The sequence below is a fragment of the Trichechus manatus genome, unplaced genomic scaffold (assembly GCF_000243295.1).
Source record: "Trichechus manatus latirostris isolate Lorelei unplaced genomic scaffold, TriManLat1.0 scaffold00113, whole genome shotgun sequence".
Taxonomy (NCBI): domain Eukaryota; kingdom Metazoa; phylum Chordata; class Mammalia; order Sirenia; family Trichechidae; genus Trichechus; species Trichechus manatus.
The window spans coordinates 6,309,996-6,336,146 of NW_004444049.1; the positions used below are offsets into that span (position 1 = coordinate 6,309,996).

Consider the following 26,151-nt stretch of genomic DNA (forward strand, 5'->3'; position numbering starts at 1 on the left):
AGGTGCGGTTCCCACGGTACCACTTATGGCGGCCAGGGCCAGGGAGCGGGGGCAAACTTGGCTCGCGAGATTTGTAACCGGCCAATGGGAGGCGGGGGAGGGGAGGACGCGGCGCGAGCTCGTGGGCGGGGACGGGAACGGCTCCTCCCCCACTCTCCCAAGTTCCGGCTGCGCCGCGCGGCGGGGGCGGCCGCTCCGGAACGAGGGGTCCGGCCTTATAAAGGGCGCACGGGGCGGCGCGCCCTCTACTCCGCAGAAGGCGTCTGCACGGGTCGTGCCGTACGCCTGCGCAGTGTGGGCCGCTCCCGCTCCCGGCCCCGTTGCCACCCCCTCCGCCGGCCGGCCCGGCCCCGCCTCGGCTCCGGCCCTCGTCCAGCTCTCAGCCGCCCGTCTGCCTGCAGCAGGCAGCCCCGTGTCCAGAAACATGTTCAGCTGGGTCAGCAAGGATGCCCGCCGCAAGAAGGAGCCGGAGCTCTTCCAGACGGTGGCCGAGGGGCTGCGGCAGCTGTACTCGCAAAAATTGCTGCCCCTGGAGGAACACTACCGCTTCCATGAGTTCCACTCGCCAGCGCTGGAGGACGCCGACTTCGACAACAAGCCGATGGTGCTCCTCGTGGGCCAGTACAGCACGGGCAAGACCACCTTCATCCGGCATCTGATCGAGCAGGACTTCCCAGGGATGCGCATCGGGCCCGAACCCACCACCGACTCCTTCATCGCCGTCATGCACGGCCCCACCGAGGGCATGGTGCCTGGCAACGCGCTGGTCGTCGACCCCCGGCGCCCCTTCCGCAAACTCAACGCCTTCGGCAACGCCTTCCTCAACAGGTACTGGCCGCTAATCCCGGGGAGGTGGGGCGGAAAGGGGGGCTGCGCACTCGGGTGCCGACCTGACCTGCTCGTGGCCTCCGCCCCCCACCGTCCTTTGTCTCCGAGGCCCCGGAGGGACCCTCAGCAACCACTCCCTGGGCCAGGGGCCCCTGTCGCCTCCCACAGAAAGCCCATTCCAGGAGTCTGGGAGTGGGCGTCGCCGGCTCCCCCGGCTTCTACCGCCCCCAGAATTGTCCAGGTCATCAGTTTAACTCCCAAACCTTCCCACAGACCCCAGCCCCACTTCCCTCGGAACCAGGGCCCGTGCTGGGAAGGTGACAGATTCCTGCCTTCTCTTTCTTGGTCTCCACCTCCTGCCCCAAGTCTTGTCCTTCCCCTGGGCGGGACGCACCCAGTTCATTCAAATCTCAGCCCCTCCTCCCCCTTCGCTTCCTTCAAGGGTCTCTTTCTTCAGTGTCATGGAAAAACACAATGTAACTTTAAGCCATTCCCTGGGCTGGTGTGGTGTGGGTTTCTGCTCTGCCTCCCCTGGGGCTGTGGTTTGTGGAGGGCCACGGAAGCTCTGCTGTGGCTTGCTCACTGAGGCAGCCCCTGGCAGACACACGGACACTTCTTCCAGAGGCCACTCTCAAAGGATCTTCACTGCGTGAGGCAGTGGGACCCAGCAATGGGATCCAGACCCTAAGTCCCTCTGTAGACTCTCTAGGAGGCTCCGTAATCTGTTGAGCCTCAGTTTCCCCAGTTCAGTGGGTGAAACCTGCCTCCTCACAGTGAGGCTAATACAAGATTCTCACCCTTACCGTGGGTGCTATGAATGGAAGGCTGTGGTCCCCTGCTCACCTTACTCTAAAGGAACCGGAAGGTGCTGTCAGTGGTCGCAAACCACACCCCCCCCCCACACACACACAGGGGACATACCAAAGGACTTCACAGTTCCTGCCCTCTCTCTCACCCCCCATTCAGGGAGTGACTCCACGTGCCTCTCAAAGTCTGAGTCTGAGGAAGAGCCTAGAAAAGAATTCTTAAGTCTTGCTGTCCAGATCCCTGCCCTGTAGGATTACATTCCTTCCAGACGCTGTACAGTCCCACAGGGCGGGCCAGCCTATCTCCGAGCTGAGCCAGTGGCCAGGCCTCTGCTGGGCACAGAGCTGAGCTTTCCCAGAGAAGACTAGCAGGCTTCTCCTTGCCTTTCTGCCCCTTCCAGGCATTTACGACTGTCCTGTTTCGTGGCGGTCAGAATTTGTGTGCCGGGGCCAGAGTTGAGAGAAGCCTCTGACTGAGGCTCCAGAGAGGCAGGTCTTAGCCTGGAGCCTTCCTCCACGTTCCTTATGTTTTAGAATCATCATGCCTGTTGAGAAGCGGTTGGCTCAGACAGTCAGCTGGTGGAATCCTTGTGAGCTGGTGGAAAGTTTTGGCTGCTGTGTCGGAAATTCCAAGCATTAGGTCTCTGCTTTTCACGCAGCACTTTGGGATGCTAGAAGGAAGGTTAGCCACATCTGTCTCTGCTGTCTTTAGGGCTTCACGTTTGAGTGCAAAAGCAGACCTTTTTTGAAGGGAGAGCCAGAGCACATGACCCGTTTCTGAATCTAGAGACCTAGAGTTTCATCTAGCCCCATTGGTTGTGGAATCAGGCTCAGAGGGCCTGGTGACTTGTCGAGGTCACACAGCGAGTTACTGCAGCCCCAGCCACCTGGCCTTTGAGCAGCCAGTCTGCACTTACTGCTGCTTCTACATGAAAAAGAGCTGGCAGGAGCCCTTGGTCCTCAACCAGCACTTAGGTGACCACAGGACCTGAGCACCACACTTTTATTTCCCTCCTGCCACCACCTTATCTCCAGAGGGTCCCTGACCGCTAAAGGGCTGGGTTGAGGGGTTTGCACCCACTCGTGCTGTGTCAGGATGTGTGGTGCGTGGTGCACGGTGCCACTGGGGAGGGAGGGCACAACAAAGGGGGCTTTTCTCTGGCTGATACAGCCTCTCCCAGACTCTTCAAGAGACCCATTGAGTCATGAACTTGACTTTACAGCCTTTAGAGCAGAGCGGCTGCTCCAATGGGGCTGACCTAGGCGGGGTGCAATCAGGGTGTCCTCAGAGTGTCTTGTGAAAGCTCCTCGTTGCATAACTGGTGCTGCTCACTTGTAGTGAGAGAGGAGATCCGTGCGACCTTGCTGGCGAGATGACAGGATGGGACTGTCCCTGCGGCCCTCTCCCGGCCTTGTTTTCTGCCTCACTCGCTGGCCTTTGCAGAGCCGCTTGTCTCTGCGTCATCCAGACGTGAACCTGCTCACCAGGCTCCTTCCAAAGCTTTTGGGTGTGTATGACTTCTTGGAGCCAGTTCACCTGCACGTCTCTTCATTTTGCCTTCTTTCCTGGTGCACAGTTATTTAGGGCATGCAGCAGTCCCCTCACTGCTGGTGCTACTGAGCAGGTCCAAGGTTTGCTCACCCTGTGCATGGGTCTCTTGGCACTTGCGATGGCACTTCTCACCGTGGCCAGCTGCTCCCAGCCAGTGGGCCACTGGTCGCTTGGGGGATGGGGCCAGCAGACGCACGAATCAGTTCAGTTCCTCCCCACTGTTGGACAGGCAGCATTAAGCCTGCGGCCTACAGACAATGCGTCCGTATTTTCTTTGCTCACAATACCTTTTTCAGAGAAGTTTCTAAAGGAGCCTCTTTTGTGACCAGTCTTTACCAGTCTTTGATTCTTTAATCCAACTATCAGTTTGGAGAGCCTGGCTGTTCTAAGCTTAGTGTGGAACTCAGGCACACACAACTAAGCCCTCGCCCATGAGTCGCTGGCCTCCCTTTGCCTTTGTTCTTGTTTGGCCTGCTTTGATTTTCAGAGAATGGTGTGTCTTTGCTTCCCCACCCCATCATCAACCAGCCCATTTACCCCGTCCCTTTACCCCGGCCACTGGGTGAAAGGGGAGGGCTGGACCTGGCCCCAGAAGCAATAGGAAGGGACCATCTCTCTTTGGTATGTGGAAATTTAGCCAAGTGGTTGCAGATTTCAATATTGAATTCTAAGCTCCCAGTGTCGCTCCTCTGTTTCCCTTCTGAGTGACCGAGGCTGGTGGAGTTTTCACTAACAAGTCAGCAACTTGAAAGTTGAACTCCGGACCTCTGGGGGAAAAGTTAACGCAGGAAGTGCTGATGTGGGTCAGTTTCAGCCTGCTGGTTGGGTTCCCAGTTCAGAAAGTTCATACACGTGATGGCCACCCTGGGAATGAAGACAATGGCAGCAACCTTTAAGTTGCTTACTTCCAGAAAGGAAGCCAGAGGTGGCGAGGAAGGCATGCAGAAAGCGCTGTGGTCACATCTTGAGCAGCAAGAACCTGGTCTTGACCCCTGTCTTCCTGGTTCTTGCTCCTTGCAGGTTCATGTGTGCCCAGTTGCCTAACCCCGTCCTGGACAGCATAAGCATCATTGACACGCCTGGAATCCTCTCTGGAGAGAAACAGCGCATCAGCAGAGGTAACCGGCTCTGACGGTCGCCAGAGCACCTGGTATAATCAGACGACTTCTGTTTGATCTCTGGGACGTGGACCAGGTGCTGTACTTGAGGATTCGTCCTGCCCTGGGCTCTCCTTTTCCGTGTATCCAAGTGAAAACCCATTTGACAGGAGCCTTTTGTCTGCACGGTGCTCTGGGCAGAGAGAGCCAGGAGCTACTTTCTTCCTTGGCTCCCTGTGCTAAGCTCACAAGAGCAGTCCAGGTGAGACTGCAGCCAGCTTTGTGCGGCCCCTGGGACACCTGGGAAGGGGAGCGGATTTGGAGGTGTGAGCTCACAGGGAGAGGCTCCACAGCCATGCACCAGGTGCAGGAGGAAGCACCGCTGGCTGTGAGTGAGCCCACAGCTCCAAAGTGGCCTACGTTTCTAGAGGGCCCAGCAGGGCCGTGAGAGCCAAAAGGAGAAGCTCACAGAAGCCTGTTAGATGTTGAGGGGCTGGTGGAAATTTGCTTACATGGTGGTCACCAGCAGCCTCTGAGTGCTGTACGTGGTATAGAGTCTTCATGCTGAGTATCGGTGCCCAGGAGTTCCTGGGTGGCGCAAGTGATTAAGTGCTCGACTGTTAGCCAAAAGGTTGTTGGCAGTTCGAACCCACCCAAAGGCGCTTCAGAAGACAAGCCTGGTGATCTCCTTCCGAAAGGTCACAGCCTTAAAAACCCTATGGGGCAGTTCTACTCCGCACACATGGGGTCGCCATGAGTCGGCATTGACTCGACAACAACCACCAACAATACCATTGGTGCAGAGGCCCATGGCAGTGGTGGAAATGCCTGTCTAGATTTTGCCAAGCTTTTCTGACCATCTGGTTCAGGATGAGCCGGAACTGGGCTGCGTTTCTGCCAGGGCCCCCTTCGGTAGAAGGAAGGGGAGCACGGGGGCCTGAGTGCTCTCCCGGGGAGGGTGAGGATAGGTGTGCAGTACCCGGCTGGCTCAGAAGTGGAACCTGCCCTGCAGCTGCAAACATGAAAGTGAAATAAGATGAAACTCACGGGTTGAGGACAAGTAGCCAAGTTTGTTTATAATTAACTTGCAAATCTTTTCTGAGACTGTTTCCCTCTGGGCCACCCAGCAGTGGTGAGCTTTGCAGTTGAAGCTGGCAGCCTGAGATTTGGGGGTGGGGGATGTCCTCTTGGCTCTACGGGGGTAGGGGCCCTGTTCTGGGTGCTGAGAAACCTGCTGTTTTTTGTTCTCCAGGCCGTGGGCGCACTGAAACTGTTCTATCTGTGTATGTAAATAGGGGTTAAAAATTGCCAGTTAAGATTCTAGGTTCTCTCCGCCCCTGGTGATAAATGGCACTCCTGGGAGTTTAAGGGAGTAGATTTGGAACCCCTTATAAAAAAGCAAGAGCTGTTTTTTGTTGTTTTTTACTGCTCTATTATTGTTCCATCCTGGTTTTAAGAGAATGCCTGATAAGCAAAAGTCCTGTCATTTGGTAAGACAAGGCTGGAAAATTGGAATAAGTTACTCGTGAAAGGCAAAAGAAAACCACAAAAGAGCAGTTTTTTTCCCAACCCTACCTCCAGGGCTGAGGCTCTGTGGAGTTAATCTCCAGGATGACCTGGAGGAGGAGGCCGTCCTGGGTTCCCCTGACCACCTTGGGGCTTTGGGTAATGCTCCTGCCCCAGCAGGCATTAGGTGGTCAGTGGTGAGCACACATCTTCAGATAAGGGACAATAGTCCACAGAAAGAGGCCTATCTTCCCAGAATGCCGATGGCCACTCAGCCTGGTCCTCAGAGCAGGGAGTGAAGGTATTTCAGAACACAGGTCTAGGATTCTGTGGCCTATGCTGTCTTATAAAAAGGAACTCAGAAACAGCTGTTTTCCACCCGGTGCTGTGAAGCCCCCACTGGGCTATCTTTGGCAGTTCGGCCTCGAGTTTAGAGTTTAGCAGGCTGAGAGGTTTTGAACGCAGGTCTTGATGTATGACATACCCTGCTCCACTGGGATCCGCCCTTCCACTGTCCTGTCCCTTCTGCTTCCTTTCCTGGTTAAGACTTTGGGAAGACCTGCAGTGATGTCTCAACGTGCCCTGCAGTCAGTGAATGAGCAAATCCAGACAGCACTGGATTGGGGCCGGGCTGTGGAAGGGCCTGCCTCTCCAGATGACAGGAACGTGGAGTCTGCCGGCAGGAGCCGCACGGCCAGTGCTCTGCCCTTCAGGGCTGCCCAGGCCCCTGCGGTGTAGGTGTGGCCCCTCTGGGCCTCTGAGCATCCAGGCAGCCCCCACGCCATCATTTGCGGGAGGAGAAGGCGGAGTAAGATGTGTGCCTCCCTGACTGGCAGAGGGGTTTCCTGCTGGGAAATAAGGAGAGAGCAAAGTACTTGTTTACTAGATTCTTTCTTTCCCTCCTTATCCCCCAAAGGTCTTAGTTTAAATATATTTCACTAAAAGTTATCAAATTGGGATTTGCTGTGGAATATGTTTGGGGTCAGTATTTTATGGGCAGATGACCATCACGTGGTACATCTTAGCTGTGCTGGGTGTGGACTCCCACGGGTGGTGACCACTAGGAGAATGAGGGCATTTTTCCTCCTGGGAGACTCCGCCCATCAGTCATGCAAAGACCCCTCATGGACCTGGCCACCCCCCACCCCCACCCCCACAGAGGAAGTCAGAGTCTGACTAGGTGAAAAGCAGGTGTTTCCCTCACAGAGAGATGGGGCAGACGGGTCAACCGAGAGTACAGGTCCCGGGTGGGCACCCTGCATCTCCGTGGGCCCCAGCCTGGCTCCCTGCGCTCAGAACAGCCTTCTGGAGGTGCATGGACCTGAGAGCTGCTAATTACATCCACTTCCATCTCCTGCCCCCGCCTGCCTGGCCCCTCCTGATTTTCTCCCTTTTCCCCCGTGGTCCCGAATGTGTGCAGGAAATTCTGTCTGCAAAGATAAGGCAGGGCCGCGCAGGCCCAGCACGGTCAGAATGCAGCCTGGGCTGTCCACCGGTCCCTGAGAAGACCCACAGGGAGAAGGGGCTTGGGGGTCTCGGGCAGCTCTGCCTATTGTTCCATGTCCTGAGTGACTTTAAAGATAATGTTCTCCTCCGTCAGCAGAGAAAGGCGACCTTTGGGGACAGTGTTCATTCTTAAGTGCTGCTCCTGTGACTGATAAAGAGCATTCCAGAGGGCATCTCGGGCCCAGTGGGATGGGTGCCCTTGGCTCCTGGCGCTGCAGATCGCCTGCACAGCCCAGGCAGTGCCTGTGAGCAGGGGCCTCCCATGGTGGGTCTTCAGTGGGGGCAGCGAGGAGGCCCACCCAGATGGAGGCCGCAGCCTGGGAGGCAGGGGCTTGGCCAGTTACGCTCCACCGTTGTCTTTACGTGTCTATGAGCTGAGCCCTTCACTTCTGTGCCTCAGTTTCCCTGTGAAAGCTGTGTCAGCAAGGAAGTGTTGTTTCAACTTGGATTAGGAGAGCAGAGTCTTGCCTGGCCTTGTGCCTGGCTTTCTGCTGACCGCTGCCACATGAACTAGCTGCATTTAGTCATCACAGCAGCTGCATCTGCGAGGAAGCTACTGCTTCAATGAGGAAATGGGCTTAGGAGAGTCAGTAATTAGACCAAGATGACATACAGGCTAGCAGGGGTCAGAGTCTGGATTTAAACTCCATTGGGAGTTGTGCGCATGCACAGTGTGGCTGAGAGAGGGTGCCTTGGTGTGAAGGCATGGTGAGGGGATCTGAGAGCTTGGGTTAGACAAGGCTTTGGCCTCTGAGGTGGGTGCTCAGAGCTCCCCTGAAAGGCATAGAGGCTGCCTTTGCTGCTCTCCTGGGGCCAAGATCAGGCTCGAGTTTGGGGCTTTGGGAGTAGCTGGAATGTTTGTTCCCAGAAGTGAAGCTTGGGGCTGAATACCATTGTTGGTCTCTTCTTCCTTCCCCAACTTCCCTGCCTCCAGCCAGACATTGCCCCCAGGCCCTCCATGGAGCAGCGCAGGAGCCCTGCCTAGGGGGGCTGCTCCCCGGGGCTCCCACCTGCCCCCTGGTGCTTGCGTGCCTTGATCTTTAATAGTTGAGTACGCCTCCCTGGCTGCCCGCCCAGAGTGGGGCTGTGTTGCGGGTAGCCCTCCCTTTCTGTCCACCCTCTTGCTTAGCCACCTCTGGAGATGCTGTACTCCTAAAAGCCCCTTGTCAAGGGCTTTCTGCAGACCCTAGGAGGCTCCATGAGGGTGCCCCGAAAGCCTGGAGCAAGGCCGAGTGCTGTGTCCCTCTTAGACCACAGCGCCCACAGCGCCAGTAGCAGCAGAAGTTCAAGTCCCAGCTCAGCGCTTCAGGAGCTCGTGGCCCCTGGGAGCCACATCAGTAAAACAGGAACAGCCTCTGGGGCTCCTTGTTGCTGAGGACTGGAGTTTACACGTGGGAAGCCTTCACCCTGGTGCCTGGCACACAGTTAAGTGTTTGGCACATGTTGTCGGCTGCCATCGAGTCAGCCCCCAACTCCTGGGGATCCATGTGTTACAGAGGAGAACTGCTCCACAGGGTTTTCTTGACTGTCATCTTTATAGAAGCAGATAGCCAGACCTTTTCTTCTGCAGAACCACTGGGTGAGTTCGAACCACCAACCTTTGCATTAGCAGCGGATCGCAAATCGCTTGTTAGCTAGTTAATAATAAGGGCACTGAAAACGCCAGGGCTTCCCAGAATTCTTGGACGAGGGAGACCTTTTTCTGAGTAATAGCCGCTCCCATCCTGAGCAGGATGCTGGGAAAACACTGACTCAGCTGGGGTTTCCCTTCAAATTCCACGACCTCCTCTCCGGGGCTCCCCAGCTTCAGCTTAACCACCCTCCTCAGAACCTCCCCCCACAATCCCTCCTCTGCTGTCTCCTCTCCCTCTCTGGCCCAGCCCAGCAGCTCTGGGCCCCAGCACTTAGCTGGGCGTCCCACAGGCGCTGCTGGGGGGCGTGGGCTGTGTGTACCGTGGAGGAGGGTACCAGGTTGTGGCTGGCACGCGGCACCTGTTCCACCGGCTGCGAGCTCTTCACTGGGCTGGGTGGCAGCTGGCATGGGTGCCTGCAAATGCTTGTGCTACATTTGGGGCGTGAGGCATTGTTTGTGCATTAGAAGCAGGTCATTGCCTATGCACCTACTAGAATCTGAGCTCCCTGAGCTCAGAGTACGAAGCCTGTGAATAAATAATTGCAAACATTTACGAAGCGCTTCCTTACAGAGTGTGGAGCACTCCATCGGCCGGCACACAGCCCTACGAAGGGGAGAGTTGTTATCTTCGCTTGGTGGTGGTGGTGGTTAGGTACCGTCCAGTCGGTTCCGGCTCGTAGCGACCCTTTGTACAACAGAACGAAAGACTGCCCAGTTCAGCACCATCCTCACAATCGTTGTTATACTCGAGCCCATTGTTGCAGCCACTGTGTCTGTCCATGTCGTTGAGGGTCTCCCTGTTTTTCGCTGACCCTCTACCAAGCTTGATGTCCTTTTCCAGGGACTGATTCGTCCTGATCACATGTCCAAAGTATGTGAGATGTAGTTTCGCCATCCTTGCTTCTAAGGAGCGTTCTGGCTGTACTTCTTCCAAGACAGATTGGTGTGTTCTTCTGTCAGTCTGTGGTATATTCAGTATTCTTCACAGACACCACAATTCGAAGGCATTAATTCTTCTTCAGTCTTCCTTATTCATTGTCCAGTTTTCCCGTGCATATGAGGCAATTGAAAACACCATGGCTTGGGTCAGGCACGCCTTAGTCTTCAAGGTGACATCTTTGCTTTTTAACACTTTAAAGAGGTCTTTTGCAGCAGATTTACCCAATGCAATGCATCGTTTGATTTCTTGACTGCTGCTTCCATGGGCGTTGATTGTGGATCCAAGTAAAATGAAATCCTTGACAACTTCGGTTTTTTCTCCATTTATCATGGTGTTGCTTATTGGTCCAGTTGTGAGGATTTTTGTTTTCTTTATGTTGAGGTGTAATCGATACTGAAGGCTGTGGTCTTTGATCTTCATCAGTAAGTGCTTCAAGTCCTCTTCACTTTACCGATGAAGAAACTGAGGCTCAGAGGGAACAGGGTGTGCTAGGGTCACGTAGCTAATATTGAATGGAAAGTTCAGGCTTCCAGTGGGGTCCTGACTCCAGAGTCCTTCCTTCCCTTCCTCTCTTGTTGAGTATTTTTAGGTCAGACTTATTGAGGTCTACATTACATATGCCTTGGTGGCACAGTGGTTAAGAGCTCAGCTACTAACCAAAAGGTCAAGAGTTTGAATCCACCAGCTGCTCCTTGGAAACCCTATGGGGCAGTTCTACTCCATCCTATAGGGCCACTATGAGTCGGTTTGGGTTTTTTTTTTGGATATTACGTATGGAGTCTCTGGTAGTATAAGCAGTTAATGTGCTTGGCTGCTAATTGAGAGGCTGGAGGTTCAGTCCACCCACGGGTGCTTTGGAAGAGAGAGCTGGACATTCTGCTTCCAAAAAATTAGCCATTGGAAACCCAATGGAGCACAGTTCTACTCCGACACACATGGGGTTGCCATGAGTCGGAGTCAACTCAATGGCAACTGGTATATGGTACATTACATATAATGAAATTCGTCCTTTTTTGGTGTATAGCTTTATGAGTTTCAACCAGTGTTTACAGTCATATAACCGCCACCACAGTCAAGATGCACAGTATTTCTGTCCCCAAAAAAAGTTCCTCATGCCCCTTTGTAGTCAGTCCTGGTCCCAGGCAACCACTAACTGACATTTGTCCCTGAAGTTGTGCCTTTTCTCGAAGGTCATGAATGGAGTCAGACCACGAGGCCTCTTGTGTGTGTCCTCTTAGCATGTAGTGCCTCTGAGATTCGCCCGTGTCTTAGCGTCTGTAGTTTGTTCCTTTTTGTTACTCAGTAGCACCCCATCGCCTGGAGGTCCCACAGTGGTTTATCCATTCCCCTGTTGGAGGACATTTGGGTTGTTTCCAGTTCGGGGCAGTTGCGAATAAAGCTGCAGTGAACATTCGAGTCTGGGGCTGTGTGGACCTGTGGTCTTTCTCCCAGGTAACACCTAAGAGTAAAAACCAAAAAACCAGACCTATTGCCTTCGAGTCGATTCTGACTCATCGCAGCCCTATAGTGGGACGCCCCTTTCTTTACTGTGCTGTTCTGGAAGAGGCCTTGTGTAAAGCTCAGGAACAAGGCCTCACGGTGTGGACGCTTAAGTTCCTCCATCTCCATTTTGCTCTTCTGCTCGCCTTTCTCCTGGGCCGCCGTGAGTTGAAAACACACGTGATGGAGAGGAATGGCAGCAAATACTAAGGCCCACACAGCTTGAATGGCAGGAAGCAAAAGTCGATTGGAGACAAATCCTCTATTGTTCCATGTTCTAGAAACTTTTGGAATGTATGAGGCAGCTTTTCCCCCAGCTGCTGGAACTACCTGTGTTTTGGAGAGTGCAGTGGGGTAGGGCGAAGACCCCTCCAAACAGCTCCTCTTTCACCTCTCTGCTGGGGGAGCGGGAAGCACGGTCAGATCCTGGTCAGGAAGGCAGAGCTGCAGGAGGCCAGCCAACACCTGGGGAGAGTTAGGGGCCGCTAAGAGCGTAGAAGCCTGGAGGAGGTGCGAGGGAACCGAGCCAAGACGGGAGGTAGGCTTCAGCCTTCCATCCAAAAAGCCTGTGTAAATACTTCCCTGGGGCAGAACACAGCTGACTTGGCCTGGTTGCCTAGAGCAACTGTTTTCTTTCTCCCTGCTGCAGCAGCCCAGGACGTTTTGAGCCAGAGCTTTTCCTGGCAACTCAGGTTCCCTGCTCAGAGGTGGCTCTGGCTTCACCTAGCCCAAGGGCTTCACCCCACAGGCCAGCCTTTTCTTCCCAGCTCCCCAGCCCTCAACCGTGTTGAGATAGCAGATGTCCTCCTTCAGGCCTGCCGGGCCTGACCTAACATAGCCCAGTGCCCTCTCCTCAGTGGACACCACAGTTTCTATCTCACCAGGCCCACCACAACTTCCTGCTTTTGCTGCGGAATTGCTGGTTGTGCGGCGGGGGGCATCTCTCGATGGCTGATTCAGGTGGCTGCACTAACTCTGTCCTGACTCCGCCCTCTAGTGTGTCCCAAAGCCTGAAGGCTTGGTGGGGGGCCTGGCCTTAGGCAGTGCTGGGGGGCAGGGGCTGGTGGGGCCTGGTGTAGTTGGGCGAGGGCAGTGACAGGCTCCTTTCTGTCTTGTCACCTGCGGCTGAGCTTCAGGCCAAGCATCGGGCTGGTTTTGCTGCCCTTGCCAGCTGCATGGTGTTGCCAGCTTTGGGGGACGGCCCTTGGTGCCTATTGAAACATGGCCTCTTTCAGGCTGAGCGATGCACATCTTCCTAGTGGGCGCAAGGGCAGCAGGGGGCCTGGCGGTGGTGTGCAGCCATGTGGTCACACCTGTGATGACACCCACTGCCTGAGTGTTGTGACCCTTTTCGTGACCTGTGGGTGAACCCCTGTCTCTCTCACACCGAAAATGTGAATGTTTTCCAAACTAAAACGCGCACACACCCACACACCCACACACACACACAAACCAGGAAATTTAATTCCCCTGCAAAGAAAATGGACTTAGTTCTGTTGACATCAACTTGAGGTGTTTGCCAGTAATTGAGGGGTGGGGCTCGCCTCGGGCCCTGGGTGTTTGGGCATGAGGCCTGCCTGCAGCCACGGAGTTGGTGCCACAGTTCAGGGATACTTGGGTTTCCTCCACCTCCTTCCTCTCTCTGTCCCCATCACCCTCCTCCCGCCCCCCCCCCATAGCAGGGAGTGAAGCCCATTGGGTGGAGTTTGGGAGGGTGACCTAGTCTCCCCATGCGATGTCCTAGTTCCCAGGCCAAAGCTAACATCTGCTGAGCCCGAGCCATCCCTGCTCCAATAACTTAGCTTTGGCCTCGTTGTGGCCCCAACTGTGTGGATTCATCGTTGTTTCAGCTTGCGGTGTTCTGAGGCCCAAGTGTGACGACGGGGCAGAGTTGGGCCTCGTTTTTGCTGAGCGAGGAGCCTCCAATCAGTGATCAGCCCTGAGTCACGCTTTCTCAGAGCCGACCTGCTGCCCCCACAGCCAGTCATAAAAGGCTGCACCTGGGCCTCAGGCGGCCTGTAGACTCACCGCCCGCCCAGGGCGCCTATTAGGGCCTGACGCCAGCTCTACCCTGGTGGCAGTCTCTGGTGGCACTGGGAGTGGCCCCATCCTTACCCAACTTCCCTTGGCTGCTCCCCAGCCCTTCTCTTTCCGGTTTTACGCCGATGATTTCACTCCCTGAGACCCCTCCTGCAGCTTGGGAACCAGCAGTGCCATGACTGGGTACCCTTAACAGCTCTGTACTTTGGAGCCGGCAGCCTGTCGTGGTTGCTGGCACTGGCCCCAGGAGTCACCTGGCCCATGCCAGAGCAACCTGGCCCGTGCTCGGAGCCACCCCACACTTCCTGAGCCCGGGGTCTGTGAGCGCTGCCGTCCTGGCAGCCCCTGGCAGGCTGGTTTGGCTGCTCTGTCCAGACTGAAGTTCAGATTCCAGTCCCTCAGCTCCACCTCACCTCCACCCTGTTGAGACGTTCCCGTGAGTCAGGGTGCTGTTTCTGATCAGAGTGTCCTATCTCAGGTGGCCGGAACAAGAAGGAGCCCTTCGGTGGTGCAGACGGTTAAGCACTCAGCTACTAACTGAAAGGTTGGTGGTTCGAATCCACCCAGAGGTACCTTGGAAGAAAGGCCTGGCAATCTACTTCCAAGAGGTCACAGCCTTGAAAACCCTATGGAGCATGGTTCCACTCTGACACACATGGGGTCACCATGAGTCAGCGTCAGCTCGAGGGCAACTGGTTTGGTTTTAGGGGCAAGGAATGGGTTGCAAATTGCTGCTGTAGAGAAGCTGCCTATGGCAAGTCGACTTAAGCAGCAGGTTTGGAATTTTCTGGAAGTTTCCGTGTCTTACCACAAGGGCAAGCACTCGCCTCTGACCTCAGAGCCAGGCCATGGGTGTGTAGCTCTCAGTTCCTGACCAGTGATGAGTCCCAGGCCGATGGCCCTGGCTCCTTGTACAGGGATTTCCCATCTGGCCCCATCACTCCTCCTGTCTGGCCTGGGTGTGTGACCACGTGTACCATCTCAGGCCTATGCTGGGAGCCCAATACCACCTTATCTCACCCTCCCATCATCTTGGGGAAGGACTTGTTATTTGAATTTTACAGATAAAAAGTGTAACTCAGAAGTTAAGACAGAAATTTCAGGTCACATAGTAAGTGCGTAGAGCCGGGAGTTGAACCCAGAGCCATCTTAGTTGAAAGCCTGGGTTCTTTCTGAGTGCCCCGTGTGGAGGCAGAGGCTTGGATGCATGGCTTCAGGCTTCCAGACAGCCCTGAAGCGTGATCGAGCCTGGTGGTGAAATGTCTGTCTAACCAAACATTACTCATTAGACACATCTCTGTTAGCTGTTTATCTTAAAGACCTGGTGAGTGGGGCCAGGATCTGACCTGAGGGGAGCTCAGCTCCCAGGGCTGTTGATGCATTCGGCCGGAGATAGCAGCATGCCCCTGGGACGGGCTGCCTCCCTCAGTGCCTGGGAGTAACTCCACAGGTTCCTTACAAGGACAGGAGGGCTTCCCTCCTAGTGTCACTATAGGTTGCTCGGGCCCAGCTTCTGCTTTTCCTTGATGCTTTGTCCTTTTCTTTATTCTCCTCCCTTTACTTGCTATTTTTATGTTCGCCGTGGTCTAGCGAGTGCATGTCTAATTCTACAACTTGGTCAGAGGTGGTTGGTGCTCTTCGTGGGGATGGTAGGAGCAGGCTGTGAGGGTGAGGGCATTGGTTTTGGTCAATAGCTGGGCAGTGTCCCAGACTGCTCTCCACAGGAATCATTTCTCTGGCTTATTCTCAAGAGCTTGAAGAGGCACAGTTGTAAAAGAGTATACAAATTAAGCTGCTGTTGTAGAGACCTAAAAATCCAGTGGCTTAAATCAGATATCAGATAATTTATGTGAAAAGTAGTCCATGGCTGTCCTCAACAAGCGGCTTACATCTCTGAACCCAATGTGATTGCTCCAGCTCCTACCATCACATATATATCCCAGTCTTCAGGAAGGGAGAAAAGGACAAAGGCCTCATATACCTTTTTCTGTTCGTTTCTGCTGCAAGGGAGGCTGAAAAATGCCGTCTGAAGCTGGGTATGAATTCAGCTAAAACTAGAGAGTTCTGTTATTAAAGGAGGAATTCTAATTAGCAGTCTCTGCCCCAGAAGGTAAGGTTCATCAAAGGGCCTTAATTGGTTGGTGGGAAACGGCATAGAACAGAGTTTAGAGCTTAAGTTTATCTAGTCCAACCACTCCATTTTAGAGAAGTACTCAAGACCTAGAGAGGGAAGTGGCTTGTAACGCTCCATAGCCTTGTTACAGAGCCGGGGTCAACAAATGTTCTCTGTAAGGGGTCAGGTAGTAAATACTTTCTGTTGCAGTGACTCAACTCTGCCATTAGACACCAAAAGCAGTCATAGACAATACAAATGAGTGTAGCTGTGTTCCAATAAAACTTTATTTCTAAAAACAGATGGTGGGCCAGATTTGTCCCCCAGGCTGTAGTTTGCCAACCCCTGTTGTAGGAGTAAATGAGATTCATGCAAGACAGGGAGCCTAGCCCATAGCACTGCAGTGACAGCTATTCTTGCTGCTACCGAGCACGGATATTGTGCTGGACCATGTTGTTGGGGTCTCCTCTTCACTCTTGGCTATAGTCTGACCCACTTGAGAGCATGGAGATTGTGGCTTCCTTTGCATTAGGTATTTGTTAAGCACCAACTCATGCCAGGTGCTACATGGACGAGGGTACTACCATGGTAGGTACAGAAATAAGAGAGACCTGGTGATCCTGCCCTCCGGGTACTATGCTATCCAGACTGGTACCTTCTGGAAATTCAGAAAAGGCTCTCAGGCTAAGAAATGCTGGCCAAGTTAGAAGCAAGAGCCCTCTGTCAGAGCAGCCTGGGTCTGAGTACCTTGAGTGCACACTTCTCTTCCCCCCCAGGATATGACTTTGCAGCGGTCCTGGAGTGGTTCGCCGAGCGTGTGGACCGCATCATCCTGCTCTTTGACGCCCACAAGCTGGACATCTCTGACGAATTCTCAGAAGTTATTAAGGCCCTGAAGAACCACGAGGACAAGATCCGCGTGGTGCTGAACAAGGCCGACCAGATCGAGACCCAGCAGTTGATGCGGGTCTACGGGGCCCTCATGTGGTCCCTTGGGAAGATCATCAACACCCCCGAGGTGGTACGGGTGTACATCGGCTCCTTCTGGTCCCACCCACTGCTCATCGCCGACAACCGCAAGCTCTTCGAGGCCGAGGAACAGGACCTCTTCAAGGACATCCAGTCTCTGCCCCGCAACGCCGCCCTCCGCAAGCTCAATGACCTGATCAAGCGGGCGCGGCTGGCCAAGGTAGACCCTGGGGGGTGGCCTGCTGGCGGCTGGGCCCAGGAGGGAGCTTTGGGGTTGGTCTGACGTGGATGCTGCTTCTGAGCCTGCCTTCTGTGTATACCCTATGTGCTGCCTTCGCTTAACTAAGCTGCTTCCCCTGGACACCCTCTCCACCTGTCCCTCTGTGGTTTCTGCCCCTGCTTCATGAGGTGGTTCAACTATGCTGACAGTATATAAACATATAACATGGGAGGTTACCCCTGAAGCTAGGAGGCAACCTCAAAGACGAGGTGGGTGTTGGGCTGGGCTATGAGCCTGCACGGGCTGATTGCGCTCTGACCGTACCGGCCCACGGCTGGACACTGGGGACACGGTGGGGAATGACACACCTGGTCCCACCCTCCTGGCACTCATCAGCCTTATGGAGAAAACAGGACAGTTAACCAAACAGTAAAGCTCGATGTGTTTGTACTGTCATGGGGGGAGCACAGGGTGCTGCCCCAATGGGTGCAGCCTGGGCCGGAGGAGCTCCTGTGGGGACAGGTGGTTCAGCTGGGGCAGGAGGGAGCCAGGGCAGAGGAGGGAGCTGAGGCAGAGACGGGGCCCGAGGATGCAGGCCCAGAGAACACGGGGGCAAAGCTCAGGTCAGAGGAGGACTCACGTCAAGCTGTGGGAGCCTGGGGGCCATCTTCACTTCTTTGTGGAGCCTGCGGAGCCGTCCTCACTTCTTTGTGGAAGCACGGGGCCCGGTGCCCGATGGCAGGATCTGGTTGTTCAGGAGTTTGGCGTCTGTCTCAGTACCTGGCCAAGGACTCGAGTGAGGCCCCAGGGTGGCTGGAGCTGGGAGATTCAGATTCACGCCTCCAGTGGAGCCCTCAGGCCCAGGGAACCAGGTGTGTCCCTCTGGGAGGTCTGACTCGGAACAGCCCATTATGTGGAACCTCCTAGGTTAAGTCAACGCAGAGGTAGCGTCCCAAAGTGTGGCTGGCGGTCAGCCTTTGGGCGGGAGTATTTGGCCTAGACCATCTGAACAGCCGGGCAGCACTAAGCACAAACACTTGGATTTTGCAGGTTTCAAGCTGTTCTTGTGACACTTTCAGCACGGGGATCGCTTGTTAAAAAGATGGGCTCTGGCCACAGCTCTTTCCCCTCCTCAGGCTGGTCAGCACTACACGCGATGCTCATGACCCGACTTGAGGGCGCAGTCTCGGCTCGTGGGCCGTCCTGTCACTGGAGCCCAGGCCTGTCAGTGAGGGCTGCCACAGGGGCCCCGTGCTCCACTGATTCTTGGGAGAAACCGCCACAGAGAGGAGGCTGTTTACAGCCTGAAAAGTACGCACCCACCTTGGGGGTGCAAATGAGTAGGAAGACGGGGTGTGGGTGCTGTTCCTGTGGCCCCCTCTGTCCTCGGAAGCTGAGGGGAGCTGCAGGCGTGCTGAGCCCCAGGTCCACGGGCCGGACCCAGTACTCAGCCCAGGTACTGCTTGCTGTCTTGGGGCCTGGAGAGTAGCATTTGGGTGCTCCCTGGCCTGTAATGAGAGCTGACCCTTCACCCTTTACCACTGTGCTGACTCTGCCCAGATTAAGCCCACGGGCCAGCACTGGTGGAGCTTGTGAGGAATGCAGGTTCCCAGGCTCCACCTGCATCAGAATCTGCATTTTAACCCGCTCCCCTATGCTCTGTATGCAGAGTAAAGTTCTCAGACAAGACCCCGTGAGGAGACCTGTGTAACTGGCCTGGGCCTCAAAGGACGTCCTGCACAGAGGGGGCAGCGGTGGGTGGAGAGGAGGCCGAGCCCTCTCCCAGGCGGCAGGGCAGGACGGCTCCATTCCCTGCCGCCTCTAAGAGCAAGGCCCTCTGCTCTCACTCAGCCTGCTTTCCAGGACAGACACCGGAGCCTCGGGCCACTGCCGCTCCTTGCCCCTGTGGCTGGCTGAGTCACCGGGCCTGGGAAACCCCAGGGTCTCCGGTTTGGTCCTGCATCTGTTGTTTCTAGATTCTTCCTCTTCCTGGAGTGAGTGGCTCTGTCTGCACTGACTCGCGCTGGCCCAGCAGGCTGCTTTCCATAACCCGCCTGCCACCACGTCCCTAGGAAATCCTAGATTTGCCAGCGCGGCTGGGGGCCCGGATGGCAGCTGCGGCAAGCCGAGGGGACTTGGAGGGCAGAGCGGCAGGCGGGAGAAGTGGAGCCAAGGCCCCTGGCTCCCCTGGCGGCTCTGCTCTGGCAGGCAGAGGGACTGAGGGAGTCCAGCGGAGCAGGCCTCAGTGGGGGACGTGGGTGTGCTTCCCCTAAATGGCAAATGCCTAAGCAAGGTATTGGAGCTTAGATAAAACTGGAAACAGCTGGGAAAACGTCAGGAAGATAAAGTGGAGCATAACTCCATCCCACTGGGAGTTTTGTGAGCTCTGCGGAAGCGCTTTACATGTGTTTGGGCATGTTGGATGGGTGGGGCTCTGCTGGGCTTTATAGGAAACCTAGAAAGGGCATGGGCTTTGGACGCTGGCAGACCCCCTTACAGCCCCAGCCCTTCCACTTACGAACAAGTGCCTTGGGCAAATCACTCCACCTCTCCAAACCTTACTCTTAGGATGGGTACAAGGGGAATGATGAGAACTCAACCCCGCAGGGTCATGGTGAAGATTAACTGGAGAGTATGTGAAGTGCCAGGAGCTCTAGTGGTGCAGTGGTTAAGTGCTCAGCTGCTAACTGAAAGGTCAGCAGTCTGCTTCCATAAAGATTACAGCCTTGGGAACCCTATGGGGCAGTTCTACTCTGTCTGTAGGGTCGCTGTAAGTCGGAATCAACTTGACAGTGACAGGTTTGGTTTTGGGTTTAGGTGAAGTGCCTGGTGGTGCTCAACATAACAGTCCTTGCTTTGTTGATGGACTTCGCTTGACTGTTTCTAAACTGTCCCCATAAATTGTGCGAGGATGTCTTCTGTTCCGAGTGTGTTTTTCCCTGCAGTCGAGTGGCAGTGAACAGTCACACCTCGTGCCACTGTGGCGTGTCTGCCCCCTTGGCCCATGGGGTCCCATGGTGGAAGCAGCAACTCTGAGCTAGAGCCCACCTCATCGCTTCCTTGTTCCTCAGCAGAGAGCAGCACCCACGAAGCCTTTCCCTGGGGCAGCCTGACCTCCCGTCCCCTGTCTTCCAGGTCCACGCCTACATCATCAGTTCCCTCAAGAAGGAGATGCCCAACGTCTTTGGTAAGGAGAGCAAAAAGAAGGAGCTGGTGAACAACCTGGGTGAGATCTACCAGAAGATTGAGCGGGAGCATCAGATCTCCCCCGGCGACTTCCCGAACCTCCGCAAGATGCAGGTACACGGCCCTGAGCGCCTGCCTGGGCTGGCGGCCATCAGTGAGGAAGGGAACCCCGGCTTCATGGGGTGGGGCCTCCCAAAATGGAAACTGGGTGAATCACCTTGGCAGCACCCCACCTGAGTCGAGAGGTGGACCTGGAGTGACGCGGCGGAGGGGAACGGGTGACTCACCCGAGTGGTAGGGACAGGGTGGGTGTGCCACACATACCACAGCATCATCAGTTAGTGCTTGCCACAGCCCTGCCAGGAAGCCTGCTCTTACCCCGTTTCACAGCTTAGGGAGCCCAAGCCCGGTGAGGCTAAGTGAGTTGTCCAGGCTGGTTAGTGATGGAGCCACTCCACTCTGCAGCCCCAGGGTCCAGTGGCAGGCCCCGGCCACGGGGTCCGGAGGGGACACCCTACCCAGCCCTTCTCCTTCCTCCCCCACACCCCCCAGGAACTCCTCCAGACGCAGGACTTTAGCAAGTTCCAGGCCCTGAAACCCAAGCTGCTGGACACGGTGGACGACATGCTGGCCAACGACATTGCCCGGCTGATGGTGATGGTGCGCCAGGAGGAGTCCCAGATGCCAACGCAGGCTGTGAAGGGCGGTGCCTTCGACGGCACCATGAACGGGCCCTTTGGGCACGGCTACGGCGAGGGGGCCGGCGAGGGCATCGACGATGTTGAGTGGGTGGTGGGCAAGGACAAGCCCACCTATGATGAGATCTTCTATACCCTCTCGCCCGTCAACGGCAAGATCACGGGGGCCAACGCCAAGAAAGAGATGGTCAAGTCCAAGCTGCCCAACACGGTGCTGGGGAAGATCTGGAAGCTGGCCGACGTGGACAAGGACGGGCTGCTGGACGACGAGGAGTTTGCCCTGGCCAACCACCTCATCAAGGTCAAGCTGGAGGGCCATGAGCTGCCCGCCGACCTGCCCCCGCACCTGATCCCACCCTCCAAGCGGAGGCACGAGTGACCGGCCCCGCCCTGCCCCCACACCTCCCACCATCCCAGCCATCTCAGCGAGCTAGGCGAGCAGAGGCCGGGGAGGCCAAGACTCGGGGTGGGAAGGGAAGGGTCACCGGTTCTCAAGGTCCATAAAGACTGAGCCATGCTTCCTCAGCTCTTGAAAAGGAAAACCACCATCTTTCTTTTAAGGCTGTTCCTGGGCCAACAGGGGAGGCAGGGGTGATACTCATATGTGAATGATGGAATTTTGTGCACAAGAACTATGGATATTTTTAATATATAACGTTAGAGGCAGTATTCTTTCTTGCCCCCTGCTCTGTCTGGCAGCACCCCACATGCATCTCTGTTCTCTCCCCATCCTTCCTTCGGGCTCGGGCTCCGGCCTGGCTGCACAGTGCCGGCAGCAACTAACCACAGGGGAAGTGCCTGCCTGGCTCAGTCTGCGGCTGTGAACACAGGAACCATCGAGGCTCCTCGGTTTTCTTCTGACTGAGTGTGGCTTCCTCAGCAGTGGCTTCCTTCCCCCCAGCTCTGCCCCTGCCCTCTGCCCAAATTAGGTTAGTACTCGTGCCTTTGCCCCTGGCTTGGGCCTCCCACAGGCCGTGCCCTTCCTCTTGCGTCCTGCTAGCTTTGACACACCAGGAGCCCTCTCCGCCATCACCATCACAGAAGCCAGGCCCAGCTGCCTTTATGGGGCAAGAGGAGGGTGTGAGGAAACGTCTTCCAGAAAAATATATAAGCTAACTTTTGTTCTCTCAAATGACACCCTTTCATACTTGATGGAATTTTCCAGCAACATCCCAACCACTTGTTCAGACGCTGTGACTTGTCTCCCCTTCCCCACACTCCAGCCACAGGCAGCTCCACCCAGGAGCCATTCCACATGGGGCCCTGCACAGCAGCCCCCTGCCTGGGACCCCAGAGCTGGTGTTCCCTGACTGAGGAGGGGTTTCTCCCAGCTCCCTCCCCGTCTTGTTTGAAGTGTAGTCCCCCTCAGCCTTCATGCTCTCACTTTCTGGAACTTTTTGGTGCCCCCCGCATCACTCGGGGGAGTTGGGTCTTCCTGGATGTGGGGGTGGCTGCATGCTGCCTGGTAAGAGGATGGGGCCGGGGCTCCTCCGGCCTGGAGAGGCTTGGAGAAGCGGCAGCCAGGGACCAGGAAACCCAGCCCCCCTCTGTCCCTTTTTCTGATGGAAGCCCTCTCCTCCCTTCCTCCCCTGTGGGGCAGAGGAGGACAGCAGTTGACTTAGATGTCCTTAGAACACCCCCACGCCCCCCACCCCCAGGCTGAGCATAAGAAACTTGAGCCAGGGAGAGCGGTTGGTCCGGGTTCCCTGCTCTGCCTCGCTGTTGGCACAGACCTCGGGGGCACCTCCTTGCCCGCCAGTGGTCGGCTGCCAGGTCCCAGCACGGTCATTGCACAGGGTCCTGTGGCAGGCAGAGTGGCCTTCCTACCTGGCGCCCCACGGGTGGGTTTCAGGGAATCCCAGCACCCCCCATGCTGATCCCCTGGCCTCTGCTGCACCCAGTCTCCACGGATGGCCTTGGGACCTCGAGGTGGCTGCAGCCCGTCATTCCACACAGCGTTAGGGAGGATGGGGGACAGCATCCTCACGGGTGCACCGTAAGGGACAGTGGCTTGTTCACACTCACCTGTGGGGAGAAAAAAACTGAAGACTTGTTTTCTTGCATTAAACAGTTTGTGCCCAGCTGGCTCCTGGTGCTTAGTGTTTTTTTCTGGGGCAAGAGCCCTGTGTCTCCCCCCACCACTGCAGGGCCTGTGGGGCGCTGGCCCAGCTTTAGGGGGCCAAGATGTCCACCAGGGCGAGAGGGCGTCCATGCCCAGTCAGGCTCAGTGGGCGGCAGCTGCTACCTCTTAGAAGGGTAAGGCTTGTAACGGGGGTGGGAGAAGGGGTCCCAGGCGCTGATGACCCCCTTTCTTTGTACCGGGTAGGAACAGAGTAAGAGTAGTTTACTTGGGGGTGGGGGTACAGAGTTGGGAGAACCTTCGATAACTGAGGGCTAGGCAGAGGGGAGGAGGTTTGCTCCCCCAGAGCCAGGCCGTGCGTCCCATGCTCTTCACATCATTTCAAACCTGGGCCCCACCTGAACTGTGAGTGAAGGGGCCGGCGACCCTGGGGCTCCTGGCACTGGGCAGGGTGGAGTAAACAAGGGTTTGCTGGGCTCCAGAGCCAGCCTGGCTCCCTGCATCCCCCCCAGGGGAAAGAGTACAGACCATGAAGCTGGTACTCAAGGCAGACAAAGCAGGTAACATCATCGAGGAAAATAAATTAAGCAAGGTGGGGCCAGTGGGGGCCAGCCGATGTCGCAGATAGAGGGCTGTTTGGACCAGCGGAGGAAAGGGTGACAATTGGGAGTGGACTCAATGGTAGGGTGCGGATTTGAGGTGCCGCGGGGTAGAGACTGCTCCAGGCAAACTTCTGGCAAAGCCAGGATAGAAATAGGTGCCTGTGGGTTTAGGACCAGGCTGTGTGTTCCAGGACCCAGCCAGTGCCTGGTACCAGGGCTAGGACCCAGCCAGAAGCCCCAGTAGGGCCGGATCTGGTCTGATGGCCAGTATCTGAGGCTGTCCCCCCACCCCCACCCACCCTGTACCACTCATAGTTGCCTCCTGTCAGGGTTTACCAGGCGCTAGGTTGCTATGATGCTGAAAGCTGTGTCACCCATGGTGGACAGGTTTCAACAGACCTGCCAGACTAAGGCTAGGAAGAAAGGCCTGGCAATCTACTTCCCAAAAGTAGACAATAAAAACCCTACGGATCATAATAGAATACCGTCTGATACAGTGCTGGAGAATGATGTTGGAGGGCACTCAAAATACACAGCAGCCGGAACAATGGACTTGAGCATACCGACAATTGTGGACGTGGGGGACTGGGCAGAGCTTTGTTCTGTTGTCCGTGGGGTCACCATGAGTCAAAGCCAACTCAGTGGCAACTACCAGTAGCAACAACAGGTTTACCTTGGACTTCAGGACCTGTTGAGGTCGGTTCTCCCCATTACACAGCTGAAGAACCCAAGACTGTGTTTCTAATCCAAAGTTTTCCTTTTAGAAAACAAAGTTTACAGACACCCCGCCCCCTAGACTGCAGCTATAGACTCAGGTTTGAGGATCCCACACTGAAGATTAACTGCTGTCCCTCCTAGCCTGGGGCAGCCCCTCAGATCCCAGGGGTCCCCCAAGAGAGGCAGAAAAGCTGCTTGTTCAGTTGTTAGAGCATCAAAGAAAACACAGAAGGCAAGAGTGCTCACAGGATGTGGCCCTGCCTGCCCTGCTTCACTGGGCGGGCTCCTCCTGCAGGGCTCTGACCCACATCCTCCACTCCAGCCCCACCGAATATGTGTGCAAGGGGCCGGAGCCCCATAAGACTGCCCCAGGAAGAGACTGCTGCTCTGAGGCTTGAAACGTCCACCCTGCCCTGCTGCCTGAGCTCACGGTTCTGGTTTGGATTTTGCAGGTTGGAGGTCTTCTCCAGGCCGTGATGGGAGTTTAGGGAGAGCCAGCCCCCCATCTCCTCCCCAGCTCCCTAGCCGACCAAGGTCCTGGGTGGAAAGCCCCTCTTCAGAGGCCAATCTGGGGCCTGAAGAGAGGGGTTCCCATGCAGCTCCATCAGCCCCTGAAGAAAGAGGCCTTTTGGGCCATCTGCCAAGGGTCACCTCCCCATGCGGCGCCCTGACTCAGCAATTTGATTTCCTCCATAGAGTAGCTGCTTTTTTTTTCCTCTCTTTTTTATTGTGATGAAAACATACACACCAAAACATCCACCAACACAACTTTCACACTCAAAATTCAGTAACATTGATTACATTTTTCATGTTGTGCCACCATTATCACTATCCTCATCCAAAACATTCCACCACCATTAACATAAACGCAGTGCCCCCAGGCAAGCACTCTCTTGCATCTCTGGTAACCGCCAATTATCTTTGGTTTCCATGTATTAGCTTATTTCATATAAGTGAGATCATACGGATTTTGTCCTTTTGTGGCTGACTTACTTCGCTCAGCATGATGTTTTCAAGGTTCATCCATGTTGTAGCATGCACCAGGCCTTCATTTCTCTTCACAGCTGCACAATATTCCATTGTGTGTCTATGCCACATTTTGCTATCCACTCATCTGCTGATGGACATTTCAATTGTTTCCACCTTTTGGCTATTGTGTTGCAATGACCATTGGTGTACAGGTTTCTGTTGGCATTCCTGCCTTCACTTCTTCTGAGTGGAGACCTAGGGCTGGCATTGCTGGGTCATTTGGTAGTTCTATGTTCAACTTTTTGAGGAACTGCCAGATTGTTTTCCACAGCGGCTGCACCATGTTGCATTCCCACCAGTAATGGATGAGGGTTCTAGTTTCTGCACAATCTCACCAACAATTATTGCATTTGAATTATGATGTTGGTAAAGAATACTGAGTATACCATGGACTGTCAGAAGAATGAACAAATCTGCCTTGGAAGAAGTACAGCCATAATGCTCCTTAGAAGTGAGATGGTGAGACTTGGTCTCAAGTACGTGGGACATGTTATCAGGAGGGACCAGTCCCTGGAGAAGGACATCATCCCTGGTAAAGCAGAGGGTCAGCTAAAGAGAGGAAGACCCTCAATGAGATGGGTTGACACAGTGGCTGCAACAATGGACTCAAACATAGCAACGATTGTGAGGATGAACAGGACTGAGCATTGTTTTGTTCTGTTGTACACAGGGTCACTATGAGTCGGAACCAACTCGATGGCACCTAACAACGGCAACAGCAACAATGGCTAATGATGTTGAGCATCTTTTCATGTGCTTGTTGGCCATTAGAATACTCCTTTGGGTAACTGTTCAAGTTCTTTGCCCATTGTTTGACTGGGTTTTTTGTCTTTTTGTTGTTAAGTTGTAGAAGTTTTATGTATATTTTGGATATTAGGCCCTTATCGGGTATATGCTTCCTAAAAATTTTCTCCCGGTCTGTAGATTGTCTTTTCACTTTATCGATAAAGTCCTTTGATGTACAAAGGTGTTTAATTTTTGAGATCCCATGTATCTATTTTTTCTTTTTGTTTTGTTTTATTGTTGTACTTTAAGTGAAAGTTTACAATTCAAGTTAGTCTCTCATACAAAAATTTATACATACACTGTTATGTGACCCTAATTGCTTTCCCTATACTGTGACAGCACA

General features: G+C 54.9%; 1 protein-coding gene across 1 annotated transcript; it reads left to right on the forward strand.

Moving 5' to 3' along the window:
- Positions 1-153: 153 nt before the first annotated feature.
- EHD1 (EH domain containing 1) lies at positions 154-22,142 on the forward strand. The gene is made up of 5 exons (XM_004383759.2): positions 154-828; positions 4,207-4,304; positions 16,298-16,710; positions 19,846-20,010; positions 20,449-22,142. Exons 1-5 carry the CDS (start codon positions 425-427, stop codon positions 20,971-20,973), a joined length of 1,605 nt encoding a protein of 534 aa, XP_004383816.1. The 5' UTR covers positions 154-424; the 3' UTR covers positions 20,974-22,142.
- The last annotated feature ends 4,009 nt before the right edge of the window (positions 22,143-26,151 follow it).

Excerpts from the sequence above, each read along its gene's own strand:
- EHD1 (XM_004383759.2), top strand. The coding sequence starts at position 425 with ATGTTCAGCTGGGTCAGCAAGGATGCCCGCCGCAAGAAGGAGCCGGAG. Across the intron at positions 829-4,206 it reads GGCAACGCCTTCCTCAACAG|GTTCATGTGTGCCCAGTTGC; the intron begins GTACTGGCCGCT and ends TGCTCCTTGCAG. Across the intron at positions 20,011-20,448 it reads CGAACCTCCGCAAGATGCAG|GAACTCCTCCAGACGCAGGA; the intron begins GTACACGGCCCT and ends CACACCCCCCAG.